Source organism: Pseudophryne corroboree, chromosome 2, assembly GCF_028390025.1.
Source record: "Pseudophryne corroboree isolate aPseCor3 chromosome 2, aPseCor3.hap2, whole genome shotgun sequence".
Classification (NCBI taxonomy): Eukaryota; Metazoa; Chordata; class Amphibia; order Anura; family Myobatrachidae; genus Pseudophryne; species Pseudophryne corroboree.
The window spans coordinates 342,344,209-342,357,781 of NC_086445.1; the positions used below are offsets into that span (position 1 = coordinate 342,344,209).

General features: G+C 44.0%; 1 protein-coding gene across 1 annotated transcript in view; it reads right to left on the reverse strand.

Moving 5' to 3' along the window:
• UGGT2 (UDP-glucose glycoprotein glucosyltransferase 2) overlaps nt 1–13,573 on the reverse strand; it is an 813,961-nt gene that overhangs the window by 472,564 nt on the left and 327,824 nt on the right. The window contains exon 10 of the mRNA XM_063953033.1: nt 9,596–9,656. Coding sequence (XP_063809103.1) covers nt 9,596–9,656 — 61 coding nt within the window. The remainder of the gene's footprint in view (nt 1–9,595; nt 9,657–13,573) is intronic.

The following is a 13,573-nucleotide window of genomic DNA, read 5'->3' on the forward strand; positions in this document are numbered from 1 at the left end:
TATTTGATGTCCCTCTATAAGCTAGGGCATCGGGTACCGCTCCAGCACTCTGGGCATCGGGTACCGCTCCAGCACTCTGGGCATCGGGTACCGCTCCAGCACTCTGGGCATCGGGCACCGCTCCAGCACTCTGGGCATCGGGCACCGCTCCAGGACCCTGGGCATCGGGCACCGCTCCAGGACCCTGGGCATCGGGCACCGCTCCAGGACCCTGGGCATCGGGCACCACTCCAGGACCCTGGGCATCGGGCACCACTCCAGGACCCTGGGCATCGGGCACCACTCCAGGACCCTGGGCATCGGGCACCACTCCAGGACCCTGGGCATCGGGCACCACTCCAGGACCCTGGGCATCGGGCACCACTCCAGGACCCTGGGCATCGGGCACCACTCCAGGAACCTGGGCATCGGGCACCACTCCAGGAACCTGGGCATCGGGCACCCCTCCAGGGACTTGCAACTCCGCTTCCACAGGAACCTCAAGAGAGGAGAGAAACATTCTCTTTTGATTCCTGAATCTATAATGGGGCTCCCTTGCCCAAGGACCCCAATTATAGGACAGAGAGCTTTTTTGTGTGGGTTGTGTGACAAGTACCTCTGCCACAGTAGAGACAGGAGTAGGTTTTGTATCATGACTCAACTTGGCCAGAGGGCAAGACTCGTCACCACACTTTGGCTTGCGCAACTCACAGGTCTGCAGATAATGGCCTAAACCCCCACAATATAGGCATAAGTTTAAGTTTCTGCGACGCAGACGCTCCTCTTCTGAGAGCCTGGGCCGCAGAAAACTTTTAAACCTTTTCTCTTCAATTAAACCAGAGGATTCTCTTGTCACCATACTGTGAACAAGAGTCTCTTTAGAGATAGATGTACTCTCAACGACTTCTGGCAAAATGAGCAAGATTTTAGTCAGAAGGTTTTGCAGTTGCTTTAGGGATTGCTGCCAAACTTGTAGTCGCTCTGGTCTCAAAGCACTGAATACAGAGTTCAGGGCTTCGAGAGATGCCTGCAGGGCTTGCATAGTAGACATAGGAGGATTTAAGACAAGGCAAGACAAGGCAAGACAAGACTAAATTTTGCTAAACAAATCAAGACTTTTTTTTTTTTTCTAAACACCGGACTGGATTCTAAACACCGGACTGGATTCTAAACACCGGACTGGATTCTAAACACCGGACTGGATTCTAAACACCGGACTGGATTCTAAACACCGGACTGGAATCTGCACACTGAATTCTATACAGGACTGGATTCTAAACACCGGATTGGATTCTGCACACTGAATTCTAGACAGGACTGGATTCTAGACTAGACACTGGACTGGGCCAAAAAAGAAAAAAAAGTTTTATTTCTTTTTTGTGGTATGGCTGGTGATAATGTTATGATTCCTGTACTCCAGACCGGAGGAGATCTTATGGCAGGGATCTGAGTACAGGAAAATAAGCTGGTTGTGGGAGCTGGATAGCCTAGTAACCCCTGGCACCCTAACTCCGTTGTCTCGCCCGTGTTATCAGAAATCCCCTGCGAGACTATGGTTGCTTGAGCCCATGGCAGCCGCGTTCGAAGGGCGGATTATGTCTGCCCAACCCCGATGCCCCCGCAGGTCTTAATGGGAGACAAGAGGAAGTCCGAGACAGGGTGATAACAAGGGGCCCTCTGACTAAGCAACCAGGCCAGGGGTTACAAGCTAACTAACTAAATCAAAAGGTATGTGCGGACTAGCCGCCAGGAAAAAGGACAACCAAGGATCCACTGATCCGACACTCCTATCCGGCTCCGCCGGACACCAGAGTGGATCTGTGGAAGCGGAATCCTCCGCAAAGCTCCAGAACACAATTAAACAAAATAATAAACAGAAGCGGACAAGCCGCAACACACGGCTGCGCCGCGACTCACGAACACCACCAGATGTTAAAGGTGCTCGGTCAGACTCCAGGAACAGATGGTAACTTCCGAGTACAGGATCTCTGAGGACAGGAACAACCGAAAAGACCGGGACTAGGAACTCTCTGCAGCAGACACAGGCAAACAGGAAGCTCAGGAACTAGCAGGAACCAAGCTCAGAACTCAAGCAGACTGAAAACCCAGAAATATCACCAGCGTCTGTGAACTGCAATCAGCCAGCATATAACAGAGAGGCCTAATTAATAATCCAGAGCAGCTGGCCTATTGCATGATTCCAGCTGACAAGATGCAATTAGCAGCCAGGTGAGGCTGAACACATGGAACAAGCTGCAATTACACAGACTAACCAGCGGCAGCAGACCAGAGCATACTAAAACAGAGCAACAGGAAATCCTGGCATGCAAGACAACTTAATAAACATAAAATAGAAATGAACCACTACCTGTGGTTCATAACAGTATCCCCTCCTTAAGGGTGAGCTCCGAGCACCCCATGATACCCACGGGGAACATAAACAGAAGTATAACATAAAATACAGAACCAAAATGCAAAACAGGAATGAGCCACAGCCGTGGCTCATAACACCCGCGTGACCTATCCTCTGGCGGGAAAGGGTACGCTGCCAATAACCGTTGTAGAAATTATCAATTTCTTACCGGGGGAAGACCACTCTTCCTCATACACCTCATTTAATTTCTCAGATGCAGGAAAAACTACTAATAGTTTTCTCTCACCAAACACAATACCCTTTTATGTGGTACCTGGGGTATAATCATAAATGTGTAATACATTTTTCATTGCCTCAATCCTGTAACGGGTGGACCTATGTGGATGATACACCAGTCTCATCGATGTCGACACTGGAGTCAGTATCCGTGTCGACATCTGTGTCTGTTATCTGAGGTAGCGGGCGATTTTAGAGCCCCCCATGACATTTGAGACGCTGGAACAGGCACAAGCTGAGTAGCCGGCTGTTCCGTGTCGTCGACCTTTTATGTAAGGAGTTGACACTTTCACGTAATCCTTCCATAAGTTCAACCACACCGGTGTCGACCCCGCAGGGGGTGACAACATATTTACAGGCATTCGCTCCGCCTCCACCTCATTATCCTCCACATACCTGTCGACACAGCCGTACCAACACACAGCACACATACAGGGAATGCTCTGATAGAGGACAGGACCCCACAAAGCCCTTTGGAGAGACAGAGGGAGAGTATGCCAGCACACACCAGGGCGCTATATATCACATGGATAGCACCTATAAAAAAGTGTTTTCCCTTATAGCTGCACATATATTGTACACTGCGCCTAAATTGTGCCCCCCCCTCTCTTTTTAACCCTTTCTGTAGTGTATTAACTGCAGGGGAGAGCCAGGGAGCTTCCCTCCAACGGAGCTGTGAGGGAAAAATGGCGCCAGTGTGCTGAAGGAGATAGCTCCGCCCCTTTTACGCAGACTTTTCTCCCACATTTTTATGGATTCTGGCAGGGGTTAATGTACATCCATATAGCCCTGGGGGTTATATGTGATGTATTTTTGCCAGCCAAGGTGTTAATATTGCTGCTCAGGGCGCCCCCCCCTGCGCCCTGCACCCATCAGTGACCGCAGTGTGAGGTGTGCATGAGGAGCAATGGCGCACAGCTGCAGTGCTGTGCGCTACCTTGATGAAGACTGATGTCTTCTGCCGACAATTTTCCGGACCTCTTCTTGCTTCTGGCTCTGTAAGGGGTCCGGCGGCGCGGCTCTGGGACCGGACTCCGAGGCTGGGCCTGTGTTCGATCCCTCTGGAGCTAATGGTGTCCAGTAGCCTAAGAAGCCCAAGCTGGCTGCAAGCAGGCAGGTTCGCTTCTTCTCCCCTTAGTCCCCTGAAAATAAAAAACCTAAAACTAACTTTTATCTAAGAAGCTCAGGAGAGCCCCCTAGATTGCACCCTGCTCGGTCGGGCACAAAAATCTAACTGAGGCTTGGAGGAGGGTCATAGGGGGAGAAGCCAGTGCACACCAGATAGTCCTAAAGCTTTCTTTAGATGTGCCCAGTCTCCTGCGGAGCCGCTATTCCCCATGGTCCTTACGGAGTTCCCAGCATCCACTAGGACGTCAGAGAAATAGAATATTGTTTTTTGTAGGAGAACTACAAGTCCCTGCAAGCCTCCCCCGCAAGCTGGTACTTGGAGAACCACAAGTACCAGCATGCAGGGAAAGAATAGGCCCACTGGTACCTGTAGTTCTACTACAAAAAAAAATACCCCCCCAAAAAGCACAACACACACACCTTGACAGTAAAGCTTTATTTTACATACATGCACACTTACCTCAAATCCAACAGAGCACCGCGGTCCCCTTGTCCCGTAGAATCCATCGTGGACCTGTGAAAAGATGCCCAAAATACTCACCTATTATCCGGTGTAGTTCTGTCCTCTTCAGTCCATGTAGCATCCAGGGGGTTAAAAAAATAAATAAATAAAAACACGCTAAAACCCGAACCCACGCACTAAAGGGGTTCCATGGTTACACATGAAACCCCTTTTTCCGACTGCCGGGACCCCCCCGTGACTACTGTCACTGAAGGTCCCGCCAGCCAAACAGGGAGCGCCACGTCATGGTACTCTCCTGATTGGCTGTGTGCTCCTTGCCTGTCAATCAGGCTTAGTGCAGCGGCTAGAATGGAGGATCGCGGTCCTCCATTCTAGCCTATGACGGGAACTTTGCAGTCTGCGGTTAACCGCAAAGTTAGTTGGGGTCACTCTTGTGGGTGACCCCAACAGGTAATACCACCTGAAATCTCACCCAGATCGAGGGGACAGACCATCCACCATCCCAAGGTGAGGTGAGTAACCAAAATTGCTTATACAATTTAACTGTATCTACCTAATTCAGCCTGAACTTAGTGTTAGACCCTTTTTAGTTTGCTAAACTGTTACTGTTTAAGTATCACAAAATGTAACCCAGGCTTCATTACGGAGTCAGAAGAATGCCAGCAGGCCTACCACAAACCACACCCATTCCTAAACCCACCCCGTCTTTTGAAGAGATGGCACACAGACCCCGGAGCAAATCCAGGGTGAACACAAAAGATGAATGCCATTAGCTGCCAGTTGCAGAAATGAATGATCACCACCACAGAGTGGCACAGGGCCAACACCTCCAATCTCGTCTCATTGATTAGACTCCAGGTTGGCTGACTCCTGACTCAAATTAGCTCTTGAAGAAGTCATTAGCCTAGGGGTTCACATACTTTGTCCACCCTGCACTGTGAATATTTACATGGTGTGTTCAATAAAAACATGAGAACATATAATTGATTGTGTGGTATTCTTTTCAGCAGACTGTTTGTCTGTTGTTGTGACTTAGATATAGATCAGAACACATTTTATGACCAATTTATGCACAAAACCAGGAAATTCTAAAGGGTTCACATACTTTTTCTTGAAACTGTATATGTATATATAGAGGTGCTTAATTAGTGCTAATGGCCTTCGTCTGAGTTGATGTTTTACAGTACTGTGCCACACTGAACTCCCCAGCCTGAAGCAGGTCTATAATTTTGCTTTTTATTGGAACCAGTTTTGTGCACGTTTACAATTCGCAGCAAATTACATCCTGGCAAGTTGTATGTTTTTAATGGGAAAACATCTGGATGTAAGTATGGACCATGCAAATAGTGAAAATGTGAATAAAATGCGAGTTTGCATGTTCTTGAAAACTATTACAGTACATGTGCAAGTTTGTAAATTTTGTGAGTTTAGCACTAAACTCGCACCTTTTACAAACATGCACCTAATTACATTTTGACAGAAGTCTGTCATTTTTAAAAGGAATCCTGCAAACATTCAAGAGCTTCAATAAACTGAAAATTATGTGCAATCAAATATTAATTTTCATTTTTGACATTATTACACTTAAATTGAAAGGATTGTGTTTTGTTCATAACATTGGACAAATGAGTAAATTATTCTGATAATACGAAGTTGGTAATTTTCCATTTATTTCTAAAGATATCGCACAGGTTGTACTTAAATTTCAAGGGTGCCAATAATGTTGACCAGAACTGAATACTGTAGGCAAAGATCTCCAATCAAAGTAAAATTACCCTCATTTGGAAAGCTCAGAATGGACAGAAGTCCAATGGTGGTCACTGTCTAATTGTCATTTTAGCATAAACAAAAATTGCCTTCTTAGAGTTGCAGAATTTGCCAAAAATACAGAAGCTGCCTTTAAAGAATGGTAAATGAAAAGGCTTCTGCTATCAGAGCAAATCTTTACATAGCAGCTCATTCTTTCAAAAAACAATGGGTCTAACTTGTGGACTTGTAACCTACACATTCTGGAGATATCTAGCCTAAGCCAGTACCCAGTCTGTCCATTTTCTAGGAGACAACACCAAAGCACTGTCTAATTTTCATGATATACAGATTCCTTGTTAACGGATAGGATACAATGTCAGTGGATATTAGATCAGCTCACAAAATTTATTTCTCCACTGTGTTTATGTAACACATGGCAAATATGTACAGTGGGATGCAACCTCACCAGATTCCTGCCTTTTGTGAACTTCCTAAAGGGGTAACTGAGTGGAGTTCTAACTTAATGGAACTACTGCAGAATCTCGAAAGGAAAATTAGCAACAGTTTGGGGATAGATTTTATGCTTGCTGAGAACAGGAATGTTCCATCATTTTTATGACAAATATGGGCACACTTATTATAATGCAAACAGCAGCTATTTCATACAACAAAGTGCAGGATGCTTATTAATATTATCACATCTAGAATCCCAAGAGGAAATGTCCTACAAAAAAAAAATGAAAGTTAATGATGCAAAACAAAGCACATTAATACTCGTTAAAGACTACACCAGCATAGTAACACTCATTTGCTAACTGTCAAATGTGAGACATATGTTAATGTAAATTTAACAAACATTTTTTCTAATAAGCAATGTCTGGATTTCATAAGTCACCTAAGCAGCTTGAATACTATTTTGCCTAAGCACAATCATCATAATATTTTCTGCTTTTAACACCTTTGTCATCTCTCTCCTTTCAATGCATTTTGGTGCTCTGCTTTCATTATCTCAAATGGGAATGATTCCGTTCTGCACAGTTGGAGACGCCATCCCCTGCTGCTAGATGGATGGACTATAGGCACTACTGCGCCAATGCCAATTTAATGCCTGGAAATACTGATGTTTGGAAACTTTTAGTGCTATTCACTTGGGGGAGCCGAATATAAAAAATGAGAACACAAGTCATAAGGGTTTCTGTCCAGCTTGAATCCTTTTAATTAACTTCTGATTGCAGTTATTTTCACATTTTAAGGCTTCCAGCAAGCTAAGTGCATGTTATATTGGATTTCTGTGCCACAGAGAAATGTAATGTACATATAATGTCAAACAATCAACTGGGGTTTTTAAATACCCCTTATATTCAAATTAAACACCTCACATAAATCTAGATTTGTAAAACAAATAATATACAACACATTTGTATTGTACCTAAACACATTTTCTTGCTGTGTGCTTGTTCCGTCTCTGCACTGATTATTGACATCATGCATTTTTTTAAATATATAGCATATGAAGCAATTATAGTTAGGCTTAGGTTACTGTATAAAAATAACCTAAAAACTGCTGCCACAGGTTGTGTTAAATTAACCACACTAGGAGTGTGCTCCCAAATTAAAACGGTCATAATAAACCTTTAAATGATGCAGATTTCCTCTTGTGAATTCAGAAGCATAATTCAGCAATTCTCAACATGCTACGTAGCCAATGTGTTTAGGTAAATAGGGTTGTAACAATTTTGTGTCAGATTTAAACATATTGGTATATGCATATTTTTATTATTTTTAGTTGATTCATAATATTATTTAAAATAAAATCATTTTGTCTTTTCTAAGGTGTTACAAAGGTTTATTAGCAAATAGCTGCAAGACCTGTCTTTGCTCAGTTGGAAGTTGGTGATAACATAAGTCAGGAACCTAGTATTTTGGTTATATATAGGGTGAGGTAGAGGGTGCTGGGAAATGTGCTATACGTGAAAAGGTATTGATCATATGAGGCAGGGAAGCACTGCTGTCCATGAGGCAGTGATGTGCTGCTGTCCGTGGGGCAGGGATGTTCTTCTTTTCTGTGAGTAGTGTCTTTGTGAATGATGCTAGTGTTTACAACAGTTGTGGAGTGATACAGCTGTGGCTCTATGATGAGGTCTTGGTGACAGTTTGAAGTAGTTCAGGTGTGCGGTCAATGGGATATAATCCACGGTCATGCGATCTAGTGTGTCCAATCATGTTAGTGGCTTCCTGTCATAATAATAATATATATATATATATATATATATATATAACACAAGATTGGGTCTGGCACTCCTCGTTCCCACCGGGTATCCGCTCCGGTGCCTTCCCTGAGCAAGGTGGCTCTGTATATGGATAGTAGAAGGCGGCACTCAGGAGACTTTCACAAATATGGAAAACGTGCTTTAATGTGCGTCACACATTAAAGCACGTTTTCCATATTTGTGAAAGTCTCCTGAGTGCCGCCTTCTACTATCCATATATATATATATATATATATATATATATATATATATCTATATATATATATCTCCATTCACTTTCTATGGGTGAGAATTAGCATGGCATGTGGTAACGGTAACGATATAAAGCATTACATTCTGCATCAACAACACAGGAGGAAACATCTGTACTTAGATTAAAATCTGCCTGGAAAAATGACCTACAGTACACAACGGTGAAAAACGCATCACATACAGATCAGTGGTTTTGGAGTTTATCACAATCACAAAAAAAAACCCACAAGACAACTGTTCAAATTTTTTTTTTTACAATTTTCACTTATCGATTTGTCTGTTTCCAAGTACAGTACGTGATTTCATAGTAAGGTGTTTGGAACAATAACCTGTCAACTTGCTTATCATTTTACTATACAGATTGATACAAATATTGGGGCAGATGTATTATGCCTGGAGAAGGGATAAAGCTCCTAAATGTCATTTTTTCAAATCTGTAATGATTGGCTGGCAAGTTATCACCTTGCAATTAGCACTGGTTTATCACTTATTCATCCCTTCTCCAGGCTAAATACATCTGCCCCACTGTACTATGGGAGTCATTCGAGTTGATCGCACGTAGCAACTTTTTGCTGCCTGTGCAATCAACTAGACGCCGCCTATGGTGGAGGGCTTTTTTGCATAGCAAGGCTGCGAACGCTAGTGCAGCCCTGCTATGCAAAAAAAGTTTTGTGTAGAACAAGACCAGAGTTACTTACCCTGTGCGATGAATCCAGCGTTGCAGGTCCCGGAATTGACGTCAGAGATCCGCCCTCCAAACGCCTGGACAGGTCTGCGTTCACTGCACCACTCCCAGAAAATGGTCAGTTGACGCGCTGGAACGCCTTACTCCTGTCAAACTTCTTGCGATCGCTTTCTACATTCTTCTTGTCGTTGCCAGCGATCGCTTTCTTATTCTTCTTGTCGTTGTCCAGTGACGACCGTCGCTGGGCAACGACGTGCCTGCGCATTGCACCCGCCGCGCATGCGCAGAGCCGACCCGTTCGCACCGCTGCGAAAAACAGCAGCGTGCGAACGGGTCGGAATGACTCCCAATATGTCAGATGCAAAAGCTGTCTGAGGTCACTGCAGAGTAACACAGTTCTATTTGCTCTAATAACAAACCTTCTGGTTTTCCTCAATTTCTTTCCTCATCTCTTGGTTTAATGCAATTCTGGTTAGTGATCTGAAAGAGAGAAAAACACAATCTTGAGTTGAATTAAAACAGCAGAGAATATCTGATGGCATTCTAACATGAAACCGTTTTAGTGGTGTTTGTCCAAAGGCAAAAAATTCCAAAGCCTTCACACAACTTCCAAACAAGGAGTACAGTAATTGCGAAAGTATTTATTGGTGGTCTGAATATCTGCTGGAGACAGAAATACATATCTAGAGAAGATAAAATGTTATTTTTAATTAACAAGATAAGCAAATTAAATAAAACAACCTGAAATCCACATTTTTTTATCATAATTTGCCATCAATGTGTGTGACAAATTAGGTAAAGTCAGATTAACAGATATAAACCACATGTAGAAATCACAAAGCAGCAGAAAAATGGTTGAATCCATTTTATGATCTATGTTAAAAACATATAAATCAAGAGACCACATAATCATCAATATTGATGTTACACATTTTAATGTTCAACATTCACACAAATATATTAAAATAGTACGTTAATAGAAGAGACCGTATAATGCTAATAATTTAGTAGCAAAGAAATGTGTTTAGATAAATAACCTTCTTATTACCAGTAACATACCATTTATAAGAAGCATTTATAAACAGGATTTCAAAGCAATAGCAATATCACTATAGGAGTGTTCCCCATAAGTGAAAATATGAAACAAAGGTTCATTTATGGGAAATTTCCTACTATGCACCTCCAGTCTAACATATTATTAACCCCTTGTCTGGGGTGGTCTCATGAGATGCAACCAAGTGAGCCTGGGCAGGTGCGCTTCTAGAGAGGAGGCCGCCTGTGTGCAGACTCCGTCTGGGTCCCCTCCTCTCTAGCTGTAGACTCTGGGCACTAGGGTCACTAGGGGACACTAGCGCTGTCTCAGAGTCTAGTGCGCATGTGCAGATCTCTGGGAAAATGGCACAGCGGCCATTTTCCCAGAGATGTCTCCTTACTGCATAAATCTCCGGAAAAATGGCCGCGGCGCCATTTACAGGAGATTTGTTTAGTGATGCTGCCGCCAGCGGAGGACTCAGGAGAGATATTTAAAAAATGGGTGCAGGGTGTGCAGTGTGGGCCAGAGTGCACCGCACAAACACTGCACCCATTGTAAATACGCCAGTGAGCCTGGGTTTTCCTTGACACGGCCATGTCTGATGCGACCATGTCAGAGGAGCCTGTCGGCGGCATCTGGCTGTTTATCCTCCAGCAGCTGCAGGACAAAGCCCTAATGGTCAACCTCCTACTGCTGGCCAGGATACAGAAGGGAAATGCTACCACTCAAGGCTGCATTAAGACCGTTTTTGGGGCGGCTATGATGTATATACACACTATAGATTTTATATATATATATATATATATATATATATACACAAATATATATATATATATATATATATATACACATATATATATATATATATATATACACACACACAAAAACACTGAAGTGCCAAAAGTCATGGAATCAGTGCCTAGTTTTGGGTAGGGCCCCCTCTAGGTCAGCGAATTGCAGCAACTCGACGTGGACTGAAGACCTCTGGAGAGATGTTGACCCATGCCGCCTGGATAGCTTCCCACCGATCCTTGATATTTGTAGGTGCAGGATACTTGGTTGCAAATAGACCCCTCCACCCCATCCCATAAATGTCGGGTGAACGTGGTGACCACACCACATTGACTGCCATTTTAAAAATACAGGCAGACTCGCACCTTGAAGATTATTACATTCAGCCCTTGGTTCGGAATATTACACTTAGCAATAGATCCTCATACTTTGTCACATACAGAACATGACTCAAGTTTGTACACATGGGCAAAGATAGGGTTCAGTCTAAAGCTGTCAGCATGTGAATTTATTGGACTGGACTGTGCACCATGGCTAAGGATTAAGTGGCATATTTGTGCTGCATTGTGACAATAGTGCCTTGCATTATTCTCTGCACCAATACCTACTTCACCAATATTATACTTTGCTGGGTGTATTGGGCTGCCTCCCGATGAGTCTCTGCTCCCTTGTGGTCCAGGAGTTGACAAGGTTTAAAGACGGCTATTATTTGCGGTTACATCATCATTGCACTAAATCAGTTTTTCTATAGCCCTGTAGATTCAAAGATCTTTAAATGAATCAAGTGTTTGGCTGGGAATGTTTTTGACACAGCCAAATTGTGGCTAGCTGTCTTTTCACTCATGGGTAAATGTGTGAATCGACAGTATAGGAGGGTGGGAGAGGTATCAGTGTACGTTATGTGCACTGACTCCGCTTTCCTACCATGTATTAATGCGTCAGTGCTTGCCCAGTGACAGGGGATGCATATCGGTGCTGCTGCCTAAAAGATAGCGCTAACCATTCAGACACCTGCAGCTATCAATTTCAACAGCTGCAGGTGGTGATGCTCTATCTCCACAGTAGGGACAGAGCTGTCCCTGGGTGCTGGCTCCGGGTTGATGTGCTGTGACCGCTGACAGGGTTGCCAGAGGGGGAAGTTTTCACTCTCCCTCTTCAGCAGTTGAGATGTTCATACACCTCAGTGCTAGTGCTTCTTGCTTCGCCTCAGTAAAGAGTATATCTTGAAAAGACATTCTAACAAGTTGAAATGCGTTGGTATACTGTACAAGGTAGGATCCACTATCTAACCAGAAGTTGTGTGGCTATGTAGACCCTCCTGGACTTAATGTGTTGGACTATCTTAATTTAAAGGTAATAGAATACACAAGGTGGGAAGCTGCTCAATCAGATTGTAATGTCACTCAGGTGCTAAAAGGGGAGGGGTAATTCTGTGTAGGAAAAAAAACTGTGTTCCCTAATGCACACCGAGTGAATAATATTACTACATAATAATAGTCAGATAATACGGAGATCTTAGTTGCGTATATCTGCAGATATAGGGTTAAGCCCCCAGGCCGATCGACAAGGCTTCTCCGTCACTGGGGGTCCCTAATACTAGGTATGGGCCTGGGGTGCAGGACCCCACAATGTCGGCACAGGTCGGCCACCCCAGGTCAGCACACAGGTGAAAATTAATAGGGGTTAATAAGAAGCACAGAAGTGCTATGTAAGTGGTGTGATTAAAAAATATATACAAAGTGATAGGAAAAATAATAAGTGTTAATAAAGTGTTAGGGTGTGCCGACCTGCAACAGCCCACCCATACCGACACAGGGGCCACTGCACCCCACACCCACCCCATAAATAATTACATATATATATATCTGGGTTAAATTCCCAGTGTAAGGCCACATGGTAATGGCACCTACAGCATCTGAGAGCCAGCTTACCTGGGGATACCCCTGACTTCCCCTATGGCACTACTAGAGTCAGCAATCCCTCCTAATGCTGACCCATTTGTGCCTCTCTATATACAATACACAAGGTGGGAAGCTGCTCAATCAGATTGTAATGTCACTCAGGTGCTAAAAGGGGAGGGGTAATTCTGTGTAGGAAAAAAACTGTGTTCCCTAATGCACACCGAGTGAATAATATTACTACATAATAATAGTCAGATAATACGGAGATCTTAGTTGCGTATATCTGCAGATATAGGGTTAAGCCCCCAGGCCGATCGACAAGGCTTCTCCGTCACTGGGGGTCCCTAATACTAGGTATGGGCCTGGGGTGCAGGACCCCACAATGTCTTGCTGACTCTAGTAGTGCCATAGGGGAAGTCAGGGGTATCCCCAGGTAAGCTGGCTCTCAGATGCTGTAGGTGCCATTACCATGTGGCCTTACACTGGGAATTTAACCCAGATATATATATATGTAATTATTTATGGGGTGGGTGTGGGGTGCAGTGGCCCCTGTGTCGGTATGGGTGGGCTGTTGCAGGTCGGCACACCCTAACACTTTATTAACACTTATTATTTTTCCTATCACTTTGTATATATTTTTTAATCACACCACTTACATAGCACTTCTGTGC